Source organism: Rhinopithecus bieti, unplaced genomic scaffold (assembly GCF_001698545.2).
Source record: "Rhinopithecus bieti isolate Rb0 unplaced genomic scaffold, ASM169854v2 scaffold_38631, whole genome shotgun sequence".
NCBI lineage: Eukaryota > Metazoa > Chordata > Mammalia > Primates > Cercopithecidae > Rhinopithecus > Rhinopithecus bieti.
The window spans coordinates 1,224,685-1,245,854 of NW_016817145.1; the positions used below are offsets into that span (position 1 = coordinate 1,224,685).

Sequence of the window (21,170 nt, forward strand, 5' to 3'; positions counted from 1 at the left end):
ATATATATATATATATACACACACACATACATACATACATACATATATTTAAATGAGTTTGAGTGATTTTCCAGAATACTACAACTCCTTCTGTAACAATAACATTATGATGACAGTTAACATTTACTGAGTGCTTACCCAGTGCCAGGCACTATTCTAAGTGTTTCCCTCATTTAATCCTCCTGACGATTCTTTAAAATAGATTCAATAACTTTCCTTATGTTATAGATAAGGCAACTGGGTCACAGAGAGGTTAGATAACTTGCCTGGCATAATATGGCTGGTAAGCAGGAGAGCTACAGTCAGTTATACTAAAAGTCAAGGAACAAAAGGTACTGAAGAAGAGGTGATATGACTGGGCAAGGTGGCTCACGCCTGTAATCCTAGCACTTTGGGAAGCTGAGGTGGGCAGATCACTTGAGGTCAGGAGTTTGAGACCAGCCTGGACAACATAGTGAAACCCCGTCTCTATTAAAAATACAAAAAAGGCCGGGCACAGTGGCTCATGCCTATAATCCTAGTACTTTGGGAGGCTGAGGTGGGTGGACTGCCTGAGTTCAGGAGTTTGAGACCAGCCTGGGCAATATGGTGAAACCCCATCTCTACTAAAATAAAAAAAATTAGCCAGGCATGGTAGCGGGCACCTGTAATCCCAGCTACTTGGGAGGCTGAGACAGGAGAATCGCTTGAATCCAGAAGGCGGAGGTTGCAGTGAGCTGAGATCACGTCATTGCACTCCAGCCTGGCTGACAGCAGGAGACTCCATCTAAAAAAACAACAAAAAAAATTAGCTGGGCGTGGTGACATGTGCCTGTAATCCCAGCTACTTGGGAGGCTGAGACAGGAGAATTGCTTGAACCCAGGAGGCGGAGGCTGCAGTGAGCCAAGATCGTACCACTACGCTCCAGCCTGGGCAACAGAGCAAGACTCCATCTCAGAAATAAAAAAAAGAGCTGATATATATACGTGCGCTGGTAAAAACCCACCAGACACTACATGAGCACTGCATGTACACAATGTATTATTTGTCTCCTTAGCATTGAACCCAGAACCAGGAAAACAGGACTGAAATGTTTGTTGAGTGCTGAGCGGATAAATGAAAAGGAGTTATTTACTACCAGAAAGCCGTTTTCTTACCACAGTTACCACGTAAGCATACCAACCACTATAAGAAAATGTTCTAAGTATTCAAGAAATAAGTCCTATTATAAATTTTATCCAAAAATCATGAAAAGAGGTGAATGGGCCGGGCGCGGTGGCTCAAGACTGTAATCCCAGCACTTTGGGAGGCCGAGATGGGCGGATCACGAGGTCAGGAGATCAAGACCATCCTGGCTAAAACAGTGAAACCCCGTCTCTACTAAAAAATACAAAAAACTAGCCGGGCGAGGTGGCGGGCGCTTGTAGTCCCAGCTACTTGGGAGGCTGAGGCAGGAGAATGGCGTAAACCCGGGAGGCGGAGCTTGCAGTGAGCTGAGATCCGGCCACTGCACTCCAGCCTGGGCGACAGAGCAAGACTCCGTCTCAAAAAAAAAAAAAAGAAAAAAAGAAAAAAGAAAAGAGGTGAATGAATTTCAGCAGAAATTGTGAACAGAAAATGTTTGTATCTTGATGGGCACCTTGGGACTATTTTGTTCAATGTTACATACTGTGACAGGTTCCCTACAGAATGTGAAAAGACAGTAACTACTGTCACAAAAAACAGATATGGGTCAGAGCTAATAACAAAAGGCAAGGGTCCTCACGTAGGGAAGAAATTTAAAAAAACAAAACAAAACACAGCTTACCAGGAAATGAGAATGCCATGCAGACAGGCAGGGTCCACTGAGATCATGTGCAAAGCCCACAGAAAGGGGCGAACCCCAGGAGCCCACTTTCCACCTGACAGTCCTGCCAACTAGATGGCTAGGACGCCTGATGCACAGTTCTGAAAGTCCAGGATTCTCTGACTGGTGTTTCTCCTGTCTAGTAACCATCCCCAGCACCGGAGACCTGGCATCGGCTGACTGGCAACAGATCCTTCTCTGAGCCACCAAAACAGATTCCCTAAGCTAGAAGGAACCAGAGATGACTCAACCCCTGCCAGGAATCCAGCTGCCACTGCCTTCAACGATCAAGGCAAAGAGAAGGAAGCACAACAGTGACGTGCAAGAAAGCGGAGAGAGCAGGACAGTAATGAAGGCTAGAGAAAGGCACCGGGAAGGCCAAGAGCACTGTTAATTTGCAGACTGGGGAGACTAGAAATGAACACAATTAAATCCCATCAAGTTAACTGCTCATGCAAATGCTTCCTTAACAAGTGATGTATCTTTCAGCTTAAGCATTAACCCCCAATTAGTAGAGAACAGAAAAGAAAGAACGAAACACAGCTGTTTCCCTTGTTCTTAGAACAATTACTGCCAAAGTTTCCTTGCAAGAGGCTGAGGTCCTATGCTGTGCAGCCCTAAGCAAGCAAAGGTTAGGGATTTCTCTTAGTTAATGAGACGGCAGATGTCAGCTCAATTGTGTGCATATGTTAGGTTGATCGCTGGGTGGTACATCCACAGAGCTCAAAATCAGTGCCACAGTGTCTCCTTAATTCCCTCCGAGGAAGAAAACTAGTCCATTTAGACTAATTCCCATATAAAATTTACACAAAAATCAATACAAATAATGCCTTAACCTAGAAACAAAAGCAATAGAATCTAGAATTGGAAAGAACTGCCTTTATCCCTTAAAAAGAAAATTCCACTTCAGAACGTGTGGAAAAAGGCAATAAAACTTTTTTTAAAGAAAAAAAAATGCTGAGTGCAGTGGCTCACACCTATAATCCCAGCACTTTGGGAGGCCGAGGCGGGCGGATCACAAGATCAGGAGTTCGAGACCAGCCTAACATGGTGAAACCCCTTCTCTACTAAAAATACAAAAATTAGCTAGGCGTGGTGGCGGGTGCCTGTAATCCTAGCTACTCAGGAGGCTGAGGCAGGAGAATTGCCTTAATCAGGAGGCGGAGGTTGTGGTGAGCCAAGATCGCGCCACTGCACTCCAGCCTGGGCAACAGAGTGAGGCTCTGCCTCAAAAAAATCAATAAAAAAGAAAGAAAGAGAATTCGCTCTTTTTCTTCAGCAAAGCTGCCAAGCTCCAGACACAGAGATGCAGACCTTTGTGAAGACCCTCACAGGCAAGACCTTTGAGGTCGAGCCCAGTGACACCACTGAGAATGTCAACGCTAAAATTCAAGACAAGGAGTGCATCCCACCTGACCAGCAGCATCTGATACTTGCGGGCAAACAGCTGGAGGATGGCTGCACTCTCTCAGACTACAACATCCAGAAAGAGTCCACTCTGCACCTGGTGCTGCGCCTGCAAGGTGGCATTACTGAGCCTTCCCTCCGCCAGTTCGCCCAGAAATACAACCGCAACAACATGATCTGCCGCAAGTGCTGTGCCCACCTGCACCCCGCTGTGCTGTCAACTGCCACAAGAAGGGTGGCCAAACCAACAACCTGTGCCCCAAGAAGAAGGCCAAAGAAGGCTCTTCTTTCCCCCAAACAGCAGCCTCCTGCCCAGGCCCCATGGCCCTGGGGCCTCAATAAAGTGTCCCTTTTGTTGATTGGGGAAAAGAAAAAAGGAAAAAAAAAATTCTGCAAATTCCACTTAAAATAAAAGGACTATTAAGTGTGGCTTGGTATGAGTATTTAGTCATTTTGTAGGGGGGACCTTTTTTGTGCTTAGAAAAATATATGTTAATTGTAGAAATTTTGGAGAACAAAGTCTAAAAACAATCTAATGAAGAAAACAGATCACTCATAGCCCTTCCACACTGAATGTTACTCCTAACAAGAGAAAAACCTCTGCAAAGGAGATTTTCAGGCAATAAAGAATTTTGAGAATGACACAAGAAAAGTATTACAAGAAAATGATTATGCCTAGGTTCCAAGCTGGTCATCATAATAAAACTCTCACACCCCTGACAATTTTCTTCTGCTTATCCAAACCCATAGATTTTGCTACTAGCAAGAAGTTTGTTTTGTTTTCAAAAAATACACCATTCGACCACCCTTATAGAAATATGTGTGAAAATCGCAATAAAATCACTCACCAAGTTTGCAGCAATCTCCAGCGCTTCCATATGCCTACCCAGGTGAGCCAGACACCGAGCCTGACCTTCCTGGACATCCCTTTTCATGGCAAAATTGGTTGGTGACAATTTTTCAGAGATACTGGAATACTCCTGCAGTGCTTTCTGGAAATTATTTGTTAAATAAAGGAATGAAAGGAGGAAAACACAACAGAAAAAAGGATTCAGAATAGGAGTGATTTTTTTTTCGTAGGTGGAAAGTAATGTTATAACTGACCAATGAATTAAATGAATATTTCAATGAATGAAAGAAGATTTCAGCATTCTAGTGATATGGTTTGGCTGTGTCCCCACCCAAATCTCATCTTAAATTGCAGCTCCCATAACCCCCACATGTCGTGGGAGGGACCTGGTAGGAGGTAACTGAATCATGGGGTGGGTTTTTCCCATGCTGTTCTCATGGTAGTTAGTAAGTCTCAAGAGATCTGATGGTTTTATGCAAGGCAGTTCCCCTGCACATGCTCTCTTTGCCTGCCGCCATGTAAGACATGACTTTGCTCCTCCTTCACCTTCTGCCATGATTGTGAGGCCTCCTCGGCCATATGGAACTGTGAGTGCATTAAACTCTTTTTTTTTTTTTTTTTTTTAAATAAATTATCTAGTCTTGGGTATTTCTTCACAGCAGAATGAAAACGGACTAGGCCAGGCGCAGTGGCTCAAGCCTGTAATCCCAGCACTTTGGGAGGCTGAGGCGGGCGGATCACGAGGTCAGGAGATCGAGACCATCCTGGCTAACACTGTGAAACCCCGTCTCTACTAAAAAATACAAAAAACTAGCCGGGCGAGGTGGCGGGCGCCTGTAATCCGAGCTACTCGGGAGGCTGAGGCAGGAGAATGGCGTAAACCCAGGAGGCGGAGCTTGCAGTGAGCTGAGATCCAGCCACTGCACTCCAGCCTGGGCGACAGAGTGAGACTCCGTCTCAAAAAAAAAAAAAAAAAAAAGAAAATGGACTAATACATCTAGTCAGTCCTATTTTCCTAAAAGGTAGAGAAGGAATGGCTAGAGGAAATAATCACTACTACTATGGAAAGAATCATGACATAGTGGAAAGAACATTCTGAGACCAAATATACCAAGCTTTGAATTCTGGTTTTGCCACTAACTTACTTTATAACCTTTTCATGAGCAAAATAAAAACAGGATTCTCATGAAGATGAAATGAGATACATGTGTAACGCAATCTAACATCTAGCTGTTAGTTCTTCCTTTTTCCTACACATCTTGGGGTGATTTGCTCCTGTGGCACTGTGAAATATCTGTGCTAGAGGATCCTAAGTAATGAGGAGTTACAAAACCTTGGGGAATAAACCTACAAGGACCCCAAGTAGATCCTTTTGTTGGAGTTACAGGAAACAAACAAATCATACAGAGCCAAGCAGAAAAGGACAGAAACTTGGGCACCTCAGATTACAAACACACATCACAAAAGGTTAAATTCATCTTCATAAACACCACACTAACTTGGCACACTGTTATTTGCGTATGCCATAATCGATAAAACAAGAGCCCACTTCAAGCACCGCCATCTTCTATATGTTGAATTCTACCTGATATTCTTGTCGTCTGTAGGCCAGGTCTCCTTTGAATTTCTTGAGAGTCAGCACTTCAACATCATCACTACTTTCTGTTTCTTCATAAAACCACTTGAAATCATGAAAACAGTCTATTAGAGAGTGAAGCTATGCTTTTCCACCTCATATCAGAAGCAATTTCCCATAATATAACTGATTAAACCTCAAAGACTTCTTCAAGTTGAGACTCAGGAGAAACACACTGACAAAGAATGAACATTTTAATTAGGGCTCCATTTTTATTAAAACGATCATAAGCTGCTCAGGTGCAGTGGCTTACACTTGCAATCCTAGCACTTTGGGAGGCCCAGGTGGGTAGGCTGCTTGATGCCAGGAGTCTGACACCAGTCTGGGCAACATAGCGAGAGAAAGACCCTATCTCTACAAAATATTTAAAAATTAGCTGGGTAGGCCAGGCACAGTGGCTCACACCTATAATCCTAGTGCTTTTGGAGGGCGAGGCTGGTGGATAGCTTAAGCCCAGGAGTTCAAGACCAGCATGGACATGGCAAAATCCTGTCTCTACTGCAAATACAAAAATTAGCTAGGTGTGGTGGCACGCACCTGTAATCCCAGCTACTTGGGAGGCTGAGGCAGGAGAATTGCTTGAACCCGGGAGGTGGAGGTTGCGGTGAGCAGAGATCATCCCACTGTACCCCAGCTTAGGCGACAGAGCAAGACTGTCTCAAAAAAAAAAAAAAAAAAATTAGCTGGGCATGGTGGCATGCACCTGTAGTCCCAGCTGCTCAGGAAGCTGAGGTGGGAGGATTGCTTGAGTCCAGGAGTCTAAGACCAGCCTGGGCAACAGAGGGAGACCTCATTTCTACAAAAAAAAAAAAAAAAAAGAAGCAGCCGGATGTGGGATGTGGTTGCTTGGGAGGCTGAGGTGGGAGAACTGCTTGGGAGTCTGGGACTCGGAGACTACGGCAAGCTGTGTTCAGGTCACAGCACTCCAGCCAGGGCAATAGAATGAGACTCTGTCTCAATTAAAAATATATTTAATAAGTAAAAAAAAAAAAAAATTATCACAGGTAATAAGCGCAACAATAATATGATACCTCTCTAGAAAAGCAGCACACAACTGTATGGTTTTATCTACAGCATTTTCAATACATAGGGCTGTGGTGCCTGGGAACCTACATTTATCTAGCATAGTTCACACTAGTTCTTTACTTTATTTATGTATTTATTTTTTTGAGAGAGCCTCACCCTGTTGCCCAGGCTGGAGTGCAGTGGTACGATCTCAGCTCAACTTCTACTTCCTGGGTTCAAGCAATTCTCATGCCTGGGCCTCCCAAGTAGCTGGTATTACAGGTGCGTGCCACCACACCCAGTTAATTTTTGTATTTTTTTTTTTTTTATAGAGATAGGGTTTCACCATGTTGGCCAGGTTGGTCTCGAACTCGTAAGCACAAGTGATCCTCCTGCCTCAGCCCACCTTGGCCTTCCAAAGTGTGTGAGCCACCGCATCCAGGCCACATTGGTTCTTTAAAATGAGACATGCTTTCTTGTAGAGAAATTTTAGTGTGACTGGAATAGGGATTGACAATTCTTTACTGAAAGGACATAGGAAAGAAGAATTATAGATATGGTGCAATTATAAAAACGTCATAATGGCCAAAAACTAGAATGTCAGCAAAGGAGACAGAAAGGCTAGACGGAGGCTCCAATGCAACGAAATACCAAAAACCTGTAGGAGAGAAGTCTGAGGAAATGCCCATCTGGGATACTTTATTTGCTTTTCTTTTTTTTTTTTTTTTTTTTGAGACAGAGTCTTGCTCTGTCGCCCAGGTTGGAGTGCAGTGGCCCGATCTCAGCTCACTGCAAGCTCCCGGGTTTACGCCATTCTCCTGCCTCAGCCTCCAGAGTAGCTGGGACTACAGGCGCCCGCCACCTCGCCCGGCTAGTTTTTTGTATTTTTTAGTAGAGACGGGGTTTCACCGTGTTAGCCAGGATGGTCTCGATCTCCTGACCTCGTGATCCGCCCATCTCGGCCTCCCAAAGTGCTGGGATTACAGGCTTGAGCCACCATGCCCGGCCTTTATTTGCTTTTCTACTGATTTAAATCCTATGGATAAAAAGGAAAGTGAGACTGAGATTGACTACTGAATAAATAATATACGTAAAGGCAGTGGCTTACACCTATAATCCCAGCACTCTGGGAGGCCGAGGCGGGCAGATCACTTGAGGTTAGGAGTTCAAGACCAGCCTGGCTAACAACAGTAGAGAAACCCTGTCTCTACTAAAAATACAAAATTAGGCCAGCATGGTGGCACACATCTGTAATCCCAGCTAGTTCCGAGGCTGAGGCAGGAGAATCGCTTGAACCCAGGAGGCAGAGGTCGCGGTGAGCCGAGATCGCGCCATTGCACTCCAGCCTGGGCGACAAACTCCGCCTCAAAAAAAAAAAAGAAAAGAAAAAAGAAAAAAATCACTTGACTTTAGAATTTGTGTTAAATTCTATGCACCCGTACAGCACATCAGACCTGACAAAAGTATTATCATATACATCGTCTCATTTCACTCTCACAATAACTCTGTGAGGCAGCATGTATTATTTTTCTGAAGGGACAAATAAGGAGCTGACAACCTTCAAGGCAAGTGACAAAGCCAATACTGGAATTCAAGAGTCCTATCTCATAACCAGTTTTTTAATGTTCTGCCATGTGATTTCCAAGCCCATTCCCTGTTTTGAGTCTACATGATCCAGGGCTGAAGGTAACTTTGAAAGAACGTATGTGATAAGGAGAAAATGTAACTGAAATAACCAAAAAGATAATTCGGTAATTATCGAGGGCCTGGCATCTTGTCAGTACAATTGTGAGGAACGAATGAGACAATATATGCGAAGGAACCCACCACTGTGCCCGGAACACTTCCGTATTTTCCATAAACATTAGTTTTGACTGATGAGCTATTTACACTCATGAAATAATAGGAAGTAATACTCTACTAATTCAAAAATATTCGCGGAGTCCCTATTATGAATAAAAACTGTTAGGCACTGCCAAGGGCATCAAGAACCCATGCTGGTGCGATCATTTAGCACTCCGGGTCTCAGGACTGTATGAGAATACTGACAAGTGCTTTAAGTAGAAGCTAAATAGAGGGAAGGGAGCCAAAGACAAAAATACTTGGCTGCAAGACGAAATCGGAAGAGTTTCTGGAGGAGGTGACATTTAAGATGTGCCTTGAAAAACGAATGTAACAGCGCGGGGTTGGTATGGGCAGGGGGAGCTCGCTGAAGAGGGAGGGGCGAGTGGGTCTGCCGGACGTCACCGTTTTGGGGAGCCTGACCGCCCGGCTGTAGGAGTAGTGAAGGCAAATGGAAGGTACCGGAGATTTCAGGGCAGGGGCGTGAGTCCAGCCGGCAGCAGCCAGGCCGGCCAAATGCCAGGTGGGAGTCAAGCTGCTGACAACGCGGGGATTCTCGCCCATGGACCCGGAATGGGGCCTGGGAAGTCCGCTTCCCCGTGGAGGGTGAGGGACGGCGGGGGAGGCGGCGGGCGCTGGAGCCGGCCAGGGTTTGCGTTCGCGCGGGCGGAGGGGCCGGGGCCCCCCGGAGGGCGAGGCCTGGGGTGCGGGATGAGTCAAAAGAGGCCCCAGCTTCTCACCTGCGGCTCGCAGAGCTTGGCGCAGTAGGACGCGGGCGGTCCTGACCGCCGCTCCCGCCTCTCCTCGAACACCGAGTCCTCGAACTGGCCGCCGAACAACCAGCACCCGGTATCCATCGCGCTCCCGCGGCCGGGGCAACGAGGAGGCGGGGCCCGCCGGAAAAGGCGGGGCTTCCATGGCCCAGAGCGCGGCAGGCTGGGACTTGTAGTCTTTGAGGGCGACGCGGGGACGTGGCCGCTGCTGGCTGGGAGTAGTGGTTGAGCTGAGATGATTATCTGACCCACTAACTGACCGAACCCCAGGACGGAGGTTTTGACTTCTTGTCAGGAGATGGACAGAACGATCCTTACCGGCACGCCTCAAAAAGCACGCTGGCCCCAGAGTAGCTGTTTAAAACTCGCAGGTACCTTTTTAAAAATTAAAATAAAAGGCAGGGCGCAGTGGCTCACGCCTGTAATCCCAGCACTTTGGGAGGCCAAGGTGGGCGGATCACCTGACGTCGGGAGTTCGAGACCAGCCTGACCAAAATGGAGTAACCCAGTCTCTACTGAAAATACAAAAAGTAGCCGGGCATGGTGGCGCGTGCCTGTAATCCCAGCTACTTGGGAGGCTGAGGCAAGAGAATCGCTTGAACCCGGGAGGCGGAGATTGCGGTGGGCCGAGATTGCATCATTGCACTCCAGCCTGGGCAACAAGAGTGAAACTCTGTCTCAAAATAAAAAATAAAATAAAATAAAACAATTTTGAGACAGGGTCTCACTCTGTCACCCAGGTTGGAGTGCAATGGCGAGATCATGGCTCACTGCAGCCTCGAACTCCCGGGCTCAACCGATCATCCCGCCTCAGTCCCCTAAGTAGCTGGGGTTACAGGCGCACGCCACCACGCCTGGCTAACTTTTGTATTTTTTGTGGAGACTGGGTTTCATTACATTGCTCAGGCTGGTCTTGAACTCCTGATCTAAAGCGATCCGCCCACCTCGTCCTCCCAAAGTGCTGGGATTACAGGAGTGAGCCACTGCGCTGGGTGCAAGTACCAATTTTTAACTACTGTGCATTCCTGGCACTGTGTTAAGCACATTTTCTCTTTTCGGCTAACGACCACCTTACGAAAGCCGCAGTGATTCCCATTTTGCAAATCCTATTTTGAAGATATTGGAGTTTGGAGAGGTTAAGTAACTTGTTAAGTTTCAGTCATTACGTGGCTGAAAGTTGGGAAATACAGAAATGAGTTCGTACTCTCCGTGCTTCCGGACAAGCGACACTACCACCAATAACAAAGACCGGAGTCATTCATGCATTTATGAAAGAAAAAACACAGAAATATACCGTGGGAGGCTAGATCAGGGAGCATTCATTCGATCCTGGAGAACTCCAAATCTCAAAATTCTAAGACTAACATTTACGACAATTTACTACAATTCTTATACTTTTGACTCTAGAAAGCAGAGATTGTTGACAAAATACTGGCCAGTATCGTACAGCACAATATTGTGCCATATTACACGGTAGGTAATAAACACACAGGTTTTCCCCTATTTTTTTCCTATTCCTTTTCACTCTCACCAGTTTCTCTTCCACCATTTATCTGTCTTTCAGGGTTCTTTTTTAAAATTTTATTTTATTTTGTTTATTTATTTCTGAGGCAGGGCCTCGTTCTGTCGCCCACGCTGGAGTGCAGAAGCGCAATTTCGGCTCACTACATCCTCAACCTCCTGGGCTCAAGCCATCATCCTCCCACCTCAGCCTTCCATGGGCCACCACACCCGGCTACTTTTTTGTATTTTCAGTAGAGAGAGGTTCTTTCATGTTGACCAGGTTCATCCTTCTTTCTTCAACCCAACTTTTTCCTCCACAAATTCACCTAATCCACTCCCCCAGGTGTCAGAATCCATCTCTCTGCTAATTATTACCAAAACTTAAAACCAGCTCATTTATCCAGCGGCCTGGGGTGGGAGGCTCCACCTGAACAGCCTCCAGGCATTAGCTACTGATGAATTAATTCATCAAGATCCATTTAAAAAATTTTTCTGGCCGGGAGTGGTGGCTCACGCCTGTAATCCCAGCACTTTGGGAGGCTGAGGCTCGCGGATCACCTGAGGTCGGGAGTTCGAGACCAGCCTGGCCAACATGGAGAAACCCCTTCTCTACTAAAAATACAAAATTAGCAGGGTGTGGTGGCGCATGCCTGTAATCCCAGCTACTTGGAAGGCTGAGGCAGGAGAATCCCTTGAACTCGGCGGGGTGGAGATTGCGGTGAGCCGAGATCACACCATTGCACTCCAGCCTGGGCAACCAGAGCGAAACTCTGTCTCAAATAAAAAGAAAAAAACAAAACAAAACAAAACATATTTCTGCTGAAACAGGAAGTGTTAGGGTGCTTACGGATAAAAGGTAGTTCTTTGTCCTTCAGACTCAGGATTCCTGGGCTCAGGTGTTTCCAGCCTTTTTACCACTAACGCCCCTTTCAGTTTCTCCCTGAAAGTTGTGGAGGACTTCTGTATAAAACTGCATTTATTAACTAATAATTGTTTTATTTTTCCTTTAAAAAATAGAATCCAGATCCTATATAACAGCCAATCCAAACTTCTATCCAGCCTAAGTCTACCAGCATTGCCTCATTGTACATTAGAATTCCACTTGAAAGCAAAGCAGCAGCTGTTGGGGCCCTGGTAAGCCTGAAGAAAGGTAAAATATGATTAGCATCGGACCTCTGGCAATAATGAAAACACTTCAAAGACTCCTATCACTACTGAGGAACCGGGGTCTGGGACCCCAAGTTACACAACACTGCCTCATTTGATAGAGAGGCGCTAGGGTAATGTCATTTTAAAAAAGTAAACCAATAAAATAGAAGGGCATTATATGCTCTGTAACTGTTAAATCCACCTTATACACTAAGGAAATGCCAAGTGTTAGGCAGTGTTAGGAAAGTAGAATTCTGCCAAGTATCTAAAATTGTGTGGTTGTGATTAAAACCTGTTTCTGTAGACTTTTATCTACAAAAATCTGATTTTTTATTGAGGTGACTGAGTTCCCTATCACAAGGTAACCACCACCTCCTCCAGGCAGCCATCCTTCTTTCCTGTAATTCTTCCATGCTTCTATCTATCCACGGTGGCATTTAGCACTCTGTGGACTGTTGGAGGTTAGAGGTGGTATCTTTTTCAATCTTGTCAACTCAGCCCCCAGCCAGGGATTAGCTCAGACCACTGCAATAAATGTGTTTGATATATGGAGATCCAAATCCTGTTGAATGGATGGGTGAATGGGTAAATAAAAGGAGCTGGGAAAGGTGGCTCATGCCTGTAATGCCAGCACTTTTTGGGAGGCTGAGGCGGGCGAATCACCTGAGATAGGGAGTTCAAGACCAGTGTGACCAACGTGGAGAAACCTAATACAAAATTAGCCAGGTGTGGTGGCGCATGCCTGTAATCCCAGCTTCTTGGGAGGCTTAGGCAGATAATCGCTTGAACCCGGGAGGTGGAGGTTGTGGTGAGCTGAGATCGCACCATTGCACTCCAGCCTAGGCAACAAGAGCGAAATTACGTCTCAAAAAAAGAGAGAGAGAACCAGGAAATGGCAAAAGGAGCAGAGGAGCACTTCTCAGTTCTAAGTCAGATGTTCATGTCCTATCTACAAGTAGGGGAGGGAAAGAACCAACATTTATTGAGCATCTATAATGAGGTCATGCTATGGGCACCCTATTATTTTTATTTATTCTCATAATCTCTCTGAGTTTAGATGTTATTATTCCCATTTTTACAGATAAGGAAATATTAATAGGATCTGAGCAGTAACTTGTCCAAAGTCCCAGGTAGTGAGTAGATCAGTTCAAAGTCAACTTTATTTGACATGTTGTTAAATATCCTCTGAAAACAAAATGGCAGAGCTTCATGAAGATGTGGAGAACCATGTCTGTCACTGGCTGGTTCTGCCTGCCCCATATTCTAGCGCCTTAGGTACTCTCATTTCTTCTGTGTGTCTAGGCAGAGTGACTTTCTCTGCCTTGTTTGTACATGTCCCAAACACGGCCTCTTCAGCTTGGGCTTACCACAGAGCTACATTAATTAAAACAATGTGGTACTGGCATAAGGATAGAAATATCAACCAATGGAACAGAACTAAGAGTTCAGAGGTAAACCTTCACACATTTATAGCCAATTGGTTTTTGACAAGGGTCCCAAGTCCATTCAATGGGGGAAAGAATAATTGCTTCAACAGATGATGCTGGGATGACTGGATTACCACATGCAAAAGAATGAAGTTGGACCCCTGCCTCACACCGTATTAAGAAATTAACTCAAAATGGATTAATGACCTAAATATAAGAGCTAAAATCATAAAACACTTAGAAGAAAATTATTCATGACCTTGAATTTGGTAATAGACTCTTTTTTTTTTTAATTTTTTTATTTTTTTCTGAGACAGAGTCTCGGTTTATCACCCAGGCTGGAGTGCAGTGGTGATCTCAGCTCACTGCAACCTCCACCTCCTGGGTTCAAGTGATTCTCCTGCCTTAGCCTACTGAGTAGCTGGGATTACAGGAGTGTGCCATCACACCCAGCTATTTTTTTATATTTGTAGAGATGGGGTTTTGCCATGTTGGCCAGGCTGGTCTTGAACTCCTGACCTCAGGTGATCCACCTGCCTTGGCCTCCCAAAGCGTTGGGACTATAAGTGTGAGCCACCGCGCCCAGCCTGGTAATAGATTCTTAGATAGGACACCAAAAGCACAAGCAACTACAACAAAAATAGATAAACTGGGCTCCAGAAAACTTAAAACTTTTTGTGTATCAAAGGACATTACCAAGAAAATGAAAATACAGCCTACAGAATGGGAAAAACAGTTAATTCTCATTATTCAGTTATTACATTCTATAAAGTCACACTGAATTAGCAAATCCTGAATACACGCTCCAAGGGTTAGGGTCCTGCAAGCCTCTGGTCACAATATATTTATCAAACAATCAAAACATCACCATGTTTTGTATTTTTCTGTTTAAAGACACCTTTTATTTTTTTTGAGACAGAGTCTCGCTCTGTTGCCCAAGCTGGAGTGCAGTGGCTCGATCTTGGCTCATTGAAAGCTCTGCCTCCCGGTTTCTTGCCACTCTCCTGCCTCAGCCTCCCCAGTAGCTGGGACTACAGGTGCCCACCACCACGCCCAGCTAATTTTTTTGTAACTTTTTAGTAGAGACGGGGTTTCACTGTGTTGGGCAGGATGGTCTCGATCTCCTGACCTTGTGATCCACCTGCCTCAGCCTCCCAAAGTGCTGGCATTACAGGCATAAGCCACCACGCCCAGCCTAAAGACACCTTATTTAATACTGTTGATTCATTAACACTGAACTCATGACCAACAGCACTGTAACTCATGTCTGAATGAAGCTTATCTAACACATATTTTCTCCATAGGGCACATGACAGCCTTCTAATATTTAGAAACACTGACAGCACTTCAGCACTACACTTGGGACCATTTTAAACTGCAGAAAGCAGAAAAATATGGAAAACACAGCAATAAATAGACTACAAAAAGGATGCTTTTTCATTCCTATGTACACACACACACACTCAGGTCTCTACAGTATGAGACCTGAAACAAGGCAAAGCATCTCTTTGGTTGACCTTTGCTGGGAACATGTGCACTGAGCAACAACAATTTTTTTTTTTTTCCATTCTGTATATGTGCAGGAATGACCAAGAAAGTACTATGAGTACTGATTTGGGGGTTACAAATACATTTTAATGTGTAGGCAAATTTGCATATACAGAATCCATAATGCGGATCAACTTATTTGCAAATCGTAATACAGACAGTCCCCAAATGATGATGAACTTAAGATGGATTTACTAACACATAATCCCATGGTAACCTAACCCCATGGTAAACTGAGGAACATGTGGATTTATAACTTATGATTATGGCTGGGTGCAGTGGCTCATGCCTGTAATCCCAGCACTTTGGGAGGCCAAGGTGCGTGGATTACCTGAGGTCAGGAGTTTGAGACCAGTCTGGCCAACATGGTGAAACCCCGTCACTACTGAAAATATAAAAATTAGCTGGGCATGGTGGCGGGCACCTGTAATCCCAGATACTTGGGAGGCTGAGGCATGAGAATCGCTTGAAACCAGGAGGCAGAGGTTGCACTCCAGCCTGGGTGACAGAGTGAGACTCCGTCTCAAAAAATAATAATGATTTATGACAGTTCAAGTTTATGGTGAGTTCATCAGGGTATTAAATGCATTTTCAACTTACAAAAATTTTAACTTACAACGGGTTTATCAGGACGAACTCCATTCTAAGTCAAGAAGCATCTGTATCTGATAAAGCTGTCACATCCAGAACATATAAAGAGCTAAAACTGAACGACAAAAAGGCAACCCAATTAAAAACTGGGCAAAGGATTGAACAGACTTTCAATATATTCAAAGGAAGATATATAAATAATTATGTGAAAAGATGTGGTTTTGATTTGCATTTTCCTAATGACATTATCACTCATCATTAGGGAAATGCAAATCAAAACCACAATGAGACACTACTTCATACTTACTAGGATGGCTATAATTTTTATTTTTTTATTTTTAGAAATGGGGTCTCACTAGCTCTCACTGGCCTCAAACACCTAGGCTCAAGTGATCCTCCCTCCTCAGCCTCCCTGGTAGCTGGGACTACAGACACAGACCGTCACACTGGACTTATAATGACTTTTTAAAACTGAAAATGAAAGGTGTTGGCAAAAATGTGGAGAAACTGGAATGCTTGTATATTGCTAGTGGAATGTAAAATGGTACAGACACTTCAGAGAACATTCTGGCACTGTGGAAGAGTTTGGTGGTTCCTCAACAAATTAAACACAGAATACCACATGATTCAGGAATACTACTCCTTGATATACTCAAAAGAACTGAAAACGGGTACTCAGATCCTTGTATGCCAATGTTCACTGCAGCATTATTCACAATTGCCAAAAGGTGGGAAAAAAACAAGTTTCCATCAACAGATACATAGATAAACAAAATGTGTGTGGGGGGAAGTGCACATGTGTATAGACACACACACACACACACATAATAAAACATAATTCAGCCATGAAAAGAAACAAAGTCTTGATATATGCTACAACACGGATGAACCTTGAAAACACTGTAAGTGAAATAAGCCAGACACAAAAGGGCAAATATTGTAGGATTCTACTTCTTTGAAATATCAAGAGTACACAAATTCATAGAGACAAAAAGTAGATTAGAGGTTACCAGGGGCTGGGAGGAATGGGGAGTTATTGCTTAATGGTTCCGAGTTTCTGTTTGAAGTGATGAAAAACTTTTGGAAATAGTGGTGAAGGTGGTACAGCATTGTGAATATAATTAATGCCATTGAATTTATACTTAAAAACTGGTATAATGGCAAATAGTATGTGATATATGCTTTACCACAATGTTTTAAAAATTGACTTCGTTAATAAAATGAAAAAAAGGTCACTGTAAACTACTAATCACTACTAACTTTTATTTTGTATTCAAGGTCACAATAAACCAGAAGAGGGTTCTTTTGCTCTGTCAAATAAATATATTTAAAAGCTAGCAAATGTCAGAGAAGACTTTTATCAGGCCTATAAAAGAGATGAGGGAAATTTATTAATAGTTATTTACAGCTACACGGAGTTAACATATTGCAAGGGAAACAAATATATTCAAAGGCTTCATTTCTAATACTTGACATTTCAAATTTTGAGAACATTAAAATTATTGTCAAACAAAACTCAGACCACATTAGCAATGGTTTATAAAAGGGAGCAATTTAATCATTATATTACAGAGTGCTTTAAGAAGTTTTAAACGTGTAAAAGAAAAAAAAGCTTAGTGCATTACAGTCTTTACATTGCTTCTTTTTTAAAAAAGTTAACAATAGTATGAAAAAAGCCACCCACAAAGCCAGCTGTCTGAGTGAGGAAATCAGCTACATTGCAGCATTTTGGAATTACTAATAAAGCTATAGTTAAAAAATAAAAAGTTTATAAAATGAAAGCAGCATGCATATTCAAGGCTTTTCATAACATTTTCAATGGCTGAAAACATTTAACCAAGAGCTTAATATTTATTATTCATTAAATTAGAGAAAATAAACTGGCCAAGCCTACATCTGGTCATTCAGAAAAACATGTTAAAATCCAAAGCTAATTTAAACTGAATATTTCTTCTACAAAGAAAGCGCGTTTTGAAAAATGGTCCTATGGTCACAAAAGAAAGGGTTCTTCCCAACATGAATGAACAGCACCAGTCTTTACAAAGTTTGTAAGTTAGTATGAACTTTCAGTCTCCTGATACAGCAAGAGTTAACAGTTAACACTCCCATGATTCGTAAGTGAAAAGCTAACTTTTAACTCATTATGATCAGTTCAGAATTTTTTCTCTATTCACTGAAATTGTTATAAAAGTAGAATTTCACTGAAAGATAACTCTTAAAAATTCTGATCTGACACCTGTATAAACATTTCTGATTTCCACGATTGTAAGAAAACACTAAGTATATATTTACTACATGATTATTTTTCACATTTTTTGGTGCAGTATTTATTTCAAAGTTTCTCCCTATCCAAATTATCATGCCAGTTTCTTTTCCTTCTTCAGAATTAATTACCTTCAGTTTAAGAAAAGCAAATCAGTTTCTAATGGAACAAGTAACAGTAGAAACAGTGGTATCCATGAATGTGTTTAATGAAGGATCCAATTATTAAGGGCCAGTGAAGCCATAAAATCTTATTGTTTCAACATATAGAAATAGGCTGTTTTTACATTTGAAATTGTATAAGCCCATGCACAACTTTTAATCTTAGTGCAGGGTCTGATAAATAAGACATAGTAATAAATCAGGGTTTGGTTTTTTTACCCATTCCTAACAATTTTACTGTAAAATTTTGGTCAAAGTTCTAAGCTTAATCACATCTCAAAGAATAGAGGCAATATAGCCCATCTTACTAGACACACAGTATTAAGCTGGACTGAATATGAGGACAAGCTCTAGTGGTCATTAAATCCCCTCAGAAAGTCTAAGATTCAGAATGTCTCCATCATATTAGAATAAAAATGTACTGTATTAAAATTTAAATTGAAATTTTACAAGTTGTTTTTTAATTAGTGTTCTATTTACATTGCAGAACTTCCACCAACTGCAGTAGTTTAACTTTGGCACAACATTAAGTTCCATTTCTTTTGGGTATTGGATCCTGTGTTTTGAGTGTGTATGCCCCAAAACGTTTTCAATGTCATCAAAGATTGGGCCAATTCACAGTAAATCAGACATCTTGAGTTGAAGAATTGATTCTCCTTCAACGTTTTAGGCAGCTATAAAAGAAAAACATCATAAAAAACTGAAAATTTAAAGAAAACCGTTATTTTAATTTTTACTACTTTTAGAAATAAAAGTATCAATTATTCATGAAAATACATCTTTTGTATTCTCTTGAAATCACCTGCCACATGTCTCACACAATACACTAGACTTTGTGTGCAACTCATCTATGTATATGTTCTTCATATGCTAGATTTGCTTACAAACATTTATCACCTTTATGTAATAATTAATTTAAAATTGTATTAGCAGGGAGTATATATTTCATTGTCAGTATCTGTAATAAGCAGACTATGAAACCTAAAGACTTGTACTTTTTTCTATTTCTATATAAGGTACGAAAGATATATATGTACCTCACTTCCTATAATAACTATTTTGGGAAGGTTTTGGTAACTTTTTTGGTAAATTGAAGAATATTTAAATGAAGAAATAACTGTTTTGAGAAGGCTATGGTGAATCCTCTTATAACTGAAAAATTATTTTACTAAGCCAATGATAACTTGATGTTTTATAAATTTAGACTTTTGCGTTATTTAAAAAGCAAGGCATGTTTCTATGCCACCACAAACGTATATAATATAGTTTGGCTCGGGGTCCCCACCCAAATCTTACCTTGAATTGTAATTATTAAGGGACCACAAAATCTTATTGTTTCAACATATGTAAACAGGCTGTTTTTACATATGAAATTGTATAAGCCCATACATAACTTTTAATCAGGGAGTGTCGGGGGAGGGAGCCTGGTGGGAGGTAACTGAATCATGGGGGCGGACTTCCCCTCTGGCTGTTCTCATGATAGTGAGTGAGTTCTCATGAGATCTGGCTGTTTGAAAGTTGTATGGAACATCCCTTTTTGCTCTCTCTCCTGTTCGGTCATGGTGAGATGTGCTTGCTTACCCTTCTTCCCCTTCGCCTTCTGCCATGACTGTAAGTTTCTTGGGGCCTCCCAGTCATGCTTCTTGTTAAGCCGGCAGAACTGTGAGTCAACTAAACCTCTTTTCTTCATAAATTACCCAGTCTCAGGTAGTTCTTTATAGCAGTGTGAAAATGGACTAATACAGTGCATGTATAGCATACATCATATAATTTTTTGAGAACTGTAGCTTTAGGTGAATTTTCTGACCAGAATTAGTATCCATTACAGTGTTAATATATAACGTAAGAATTATCTATACAAACTTAAAGTCAAACTAAATTGTACTAAAAAATTTGCATTATTTTTGAAAGACTGCAAGTCCCCAAAAAAATCATTGCAGAGGTTACAACAACAACATTTACTGCAGCAACAAATTTGTTGATTTAATCTTGGCTGAGTGCACATTCTTGTGTTTAGCAATAAAAAAAAGAGGCCGTTAAAAATATTTTATGTATCTAGGTCAGAAGAAAGCCTGCTCTGAAGATTTCTAACATTAGGAAATGGAGGGCTGCACTTCAGGATAAAGCTGTACGAAACTGTTTAAATTCTTATAACTTAAAATGATTACATTATACCCTATAACCTGGAATGATATTTATACTGCTTATTAAAATAGGTATATTTTTAGTTTCATCTGTTATCTCTTAAAAAATATTAACAAGGAGAAAACCTGAGAAAGGATTGCCAGACAGTAAGAATAGTGCCTGGCACACATTAAGCTCTCTATAAATAATTGTTAAAATAAATAAAACCAGAGAGAAGATATAAGGGAATTAAGGAAAAACTGCACAGAATAAGAGAGCATAGAAGTAGGGGATGGGATACCGATGCAAAAAGCCAAGGAAATAAGCAAGCATGCTCACGTGTAAAATAATAATGACGGTCAACGTCTCATTTCCTTTCTTACTGTTTGAGAACACTGCAGTCATTTCTGATAGCAAGATGCTATTTGGACTACTGACAGACATACACAAACATTTCATGACAACTGCATTGTTTTCAAAACAGTGTACTTTTACCCTGGAACACTCCAAAACAAAGAATAGCAAAGAATAAAACTATGTTATTAAATTCCAGAAGTATTAAGAATTCAATTCCTAACTCCAAAGCAGGTATCTGATTTGCAACTACAGTACAACTTTAATTAATCCAATTTATAAAATAACTAAGATTTAAGGAACATGCCAAAACCTTTCAAATTTAACCCATATTTATTTGCATTTTTAAGACTACAGAGATATACTTTAAATCAAATACAATGTTAGTGCTGGTAGCAGGTTTATTTTATACCAAAGAATGAAAAGATATTTTAAGCAATTGGGTTAATATCAAATCTGTTATTTGCCTTTTGATTTCTAAAACAGAAATAATTTATACCACAGTTTTCAAAGACAGATGCTACCTAAGCAAACATGAATTTATATATGGCCTAAAACAGACCTTTGACTTTTAACAGAAAAAGATATTGAGTAATTTTATAAATTACTAAAAAGATACCGAGTAATTTCATAAATACATAAAACATTTTAAACTCTAGTTAAAAATCTAATAAAGTTTTGAGAGCAATGCAATGAAGAAAAAAAGATACC

At 41.7% G+C, this 21,170-nt stretch overlaps 2 protein-coding genes, 1 long non-coding RNA gene and 1 pseudogene across 7 annotated transcripts in view; 2 read left to right on the forward strand and 2 right to left on the reverse strand.

The window, feature by feature from the left end:
* Positions 1 to 9,469, reverse strand: part of CUNH8orf76 (chromosome unknown C8orf76 homolog) — a 24,406-nt gene extending 14,937 nt beyond the window's left edge. For both annotated transcript variants that reach the window (XR_001882203.1, XM_017855871.1), the window contains exons 1-3: positions 9,307 to 9,469; positions 5,669 to 5,764; positions 4,082 to 4,225 (exon numbers count right to left, since the gene is read on the reverse strand). Coding sequence is in view for 1 of the 2 variants with exons in the window: in XM_017855871.1 (XP_017711360.1) it covers positions 4,082 to 4,225; positions 5,669 to 5,764; positions 9,307 to 9,423 (357 nt within the window). In the remaining variant the exon portion in view is untranslated. The remainder of the gene's footprint in view (positions 1 to 4,081; positions 4,226 to 5,668; positions 5,765 to 9,306) is intronic.
* On the forward strand, positions 3,100 to 3,756 carry LOC108517770 (ubiquitin-like; annotated as a pseudogene).
* A 162-nt stretch (positions 9,470 to 9,631) lies between the features above and the next one.
* On the forward strand, positions 9,632 to 12,150 carry LOC108517771 (uncharacterized). Its single transcript, XR_001882204.1, has 3 exons — positions 9,632 to 9,710; positions 10,747 to 10,812; positions 11,860 to 12,150. It is a non-coding gene; the product is annotated as an uncharacterized LOC108517771 (long non-coding RNA).
* Positions 12,151 to 16,789: 4,639 nt separating this feature from the next.
* The window catches only part of ZHX1 (zinc fingers and homeoboxes 1), a 32,023-nt gene continuing 27,642 nt past the window's right edge, over positions 16,790 to 21,170 (reverse strand). For 2 of the 4 annotated variants that reach the window (XM_017855867.1, XM_017855868.1), the window contains exon 4: positions 16,790 to 18,655. The gene's annotated coding sequence lies outside the window, so the exon portion shown is untranslated. The remainder of the gene's footprint in view (positions 18,656 to 21,170) is intronic. The other 2 variants (XM_017855869.1, XM_017855870.1) reach the window with 1 other exon arrangement.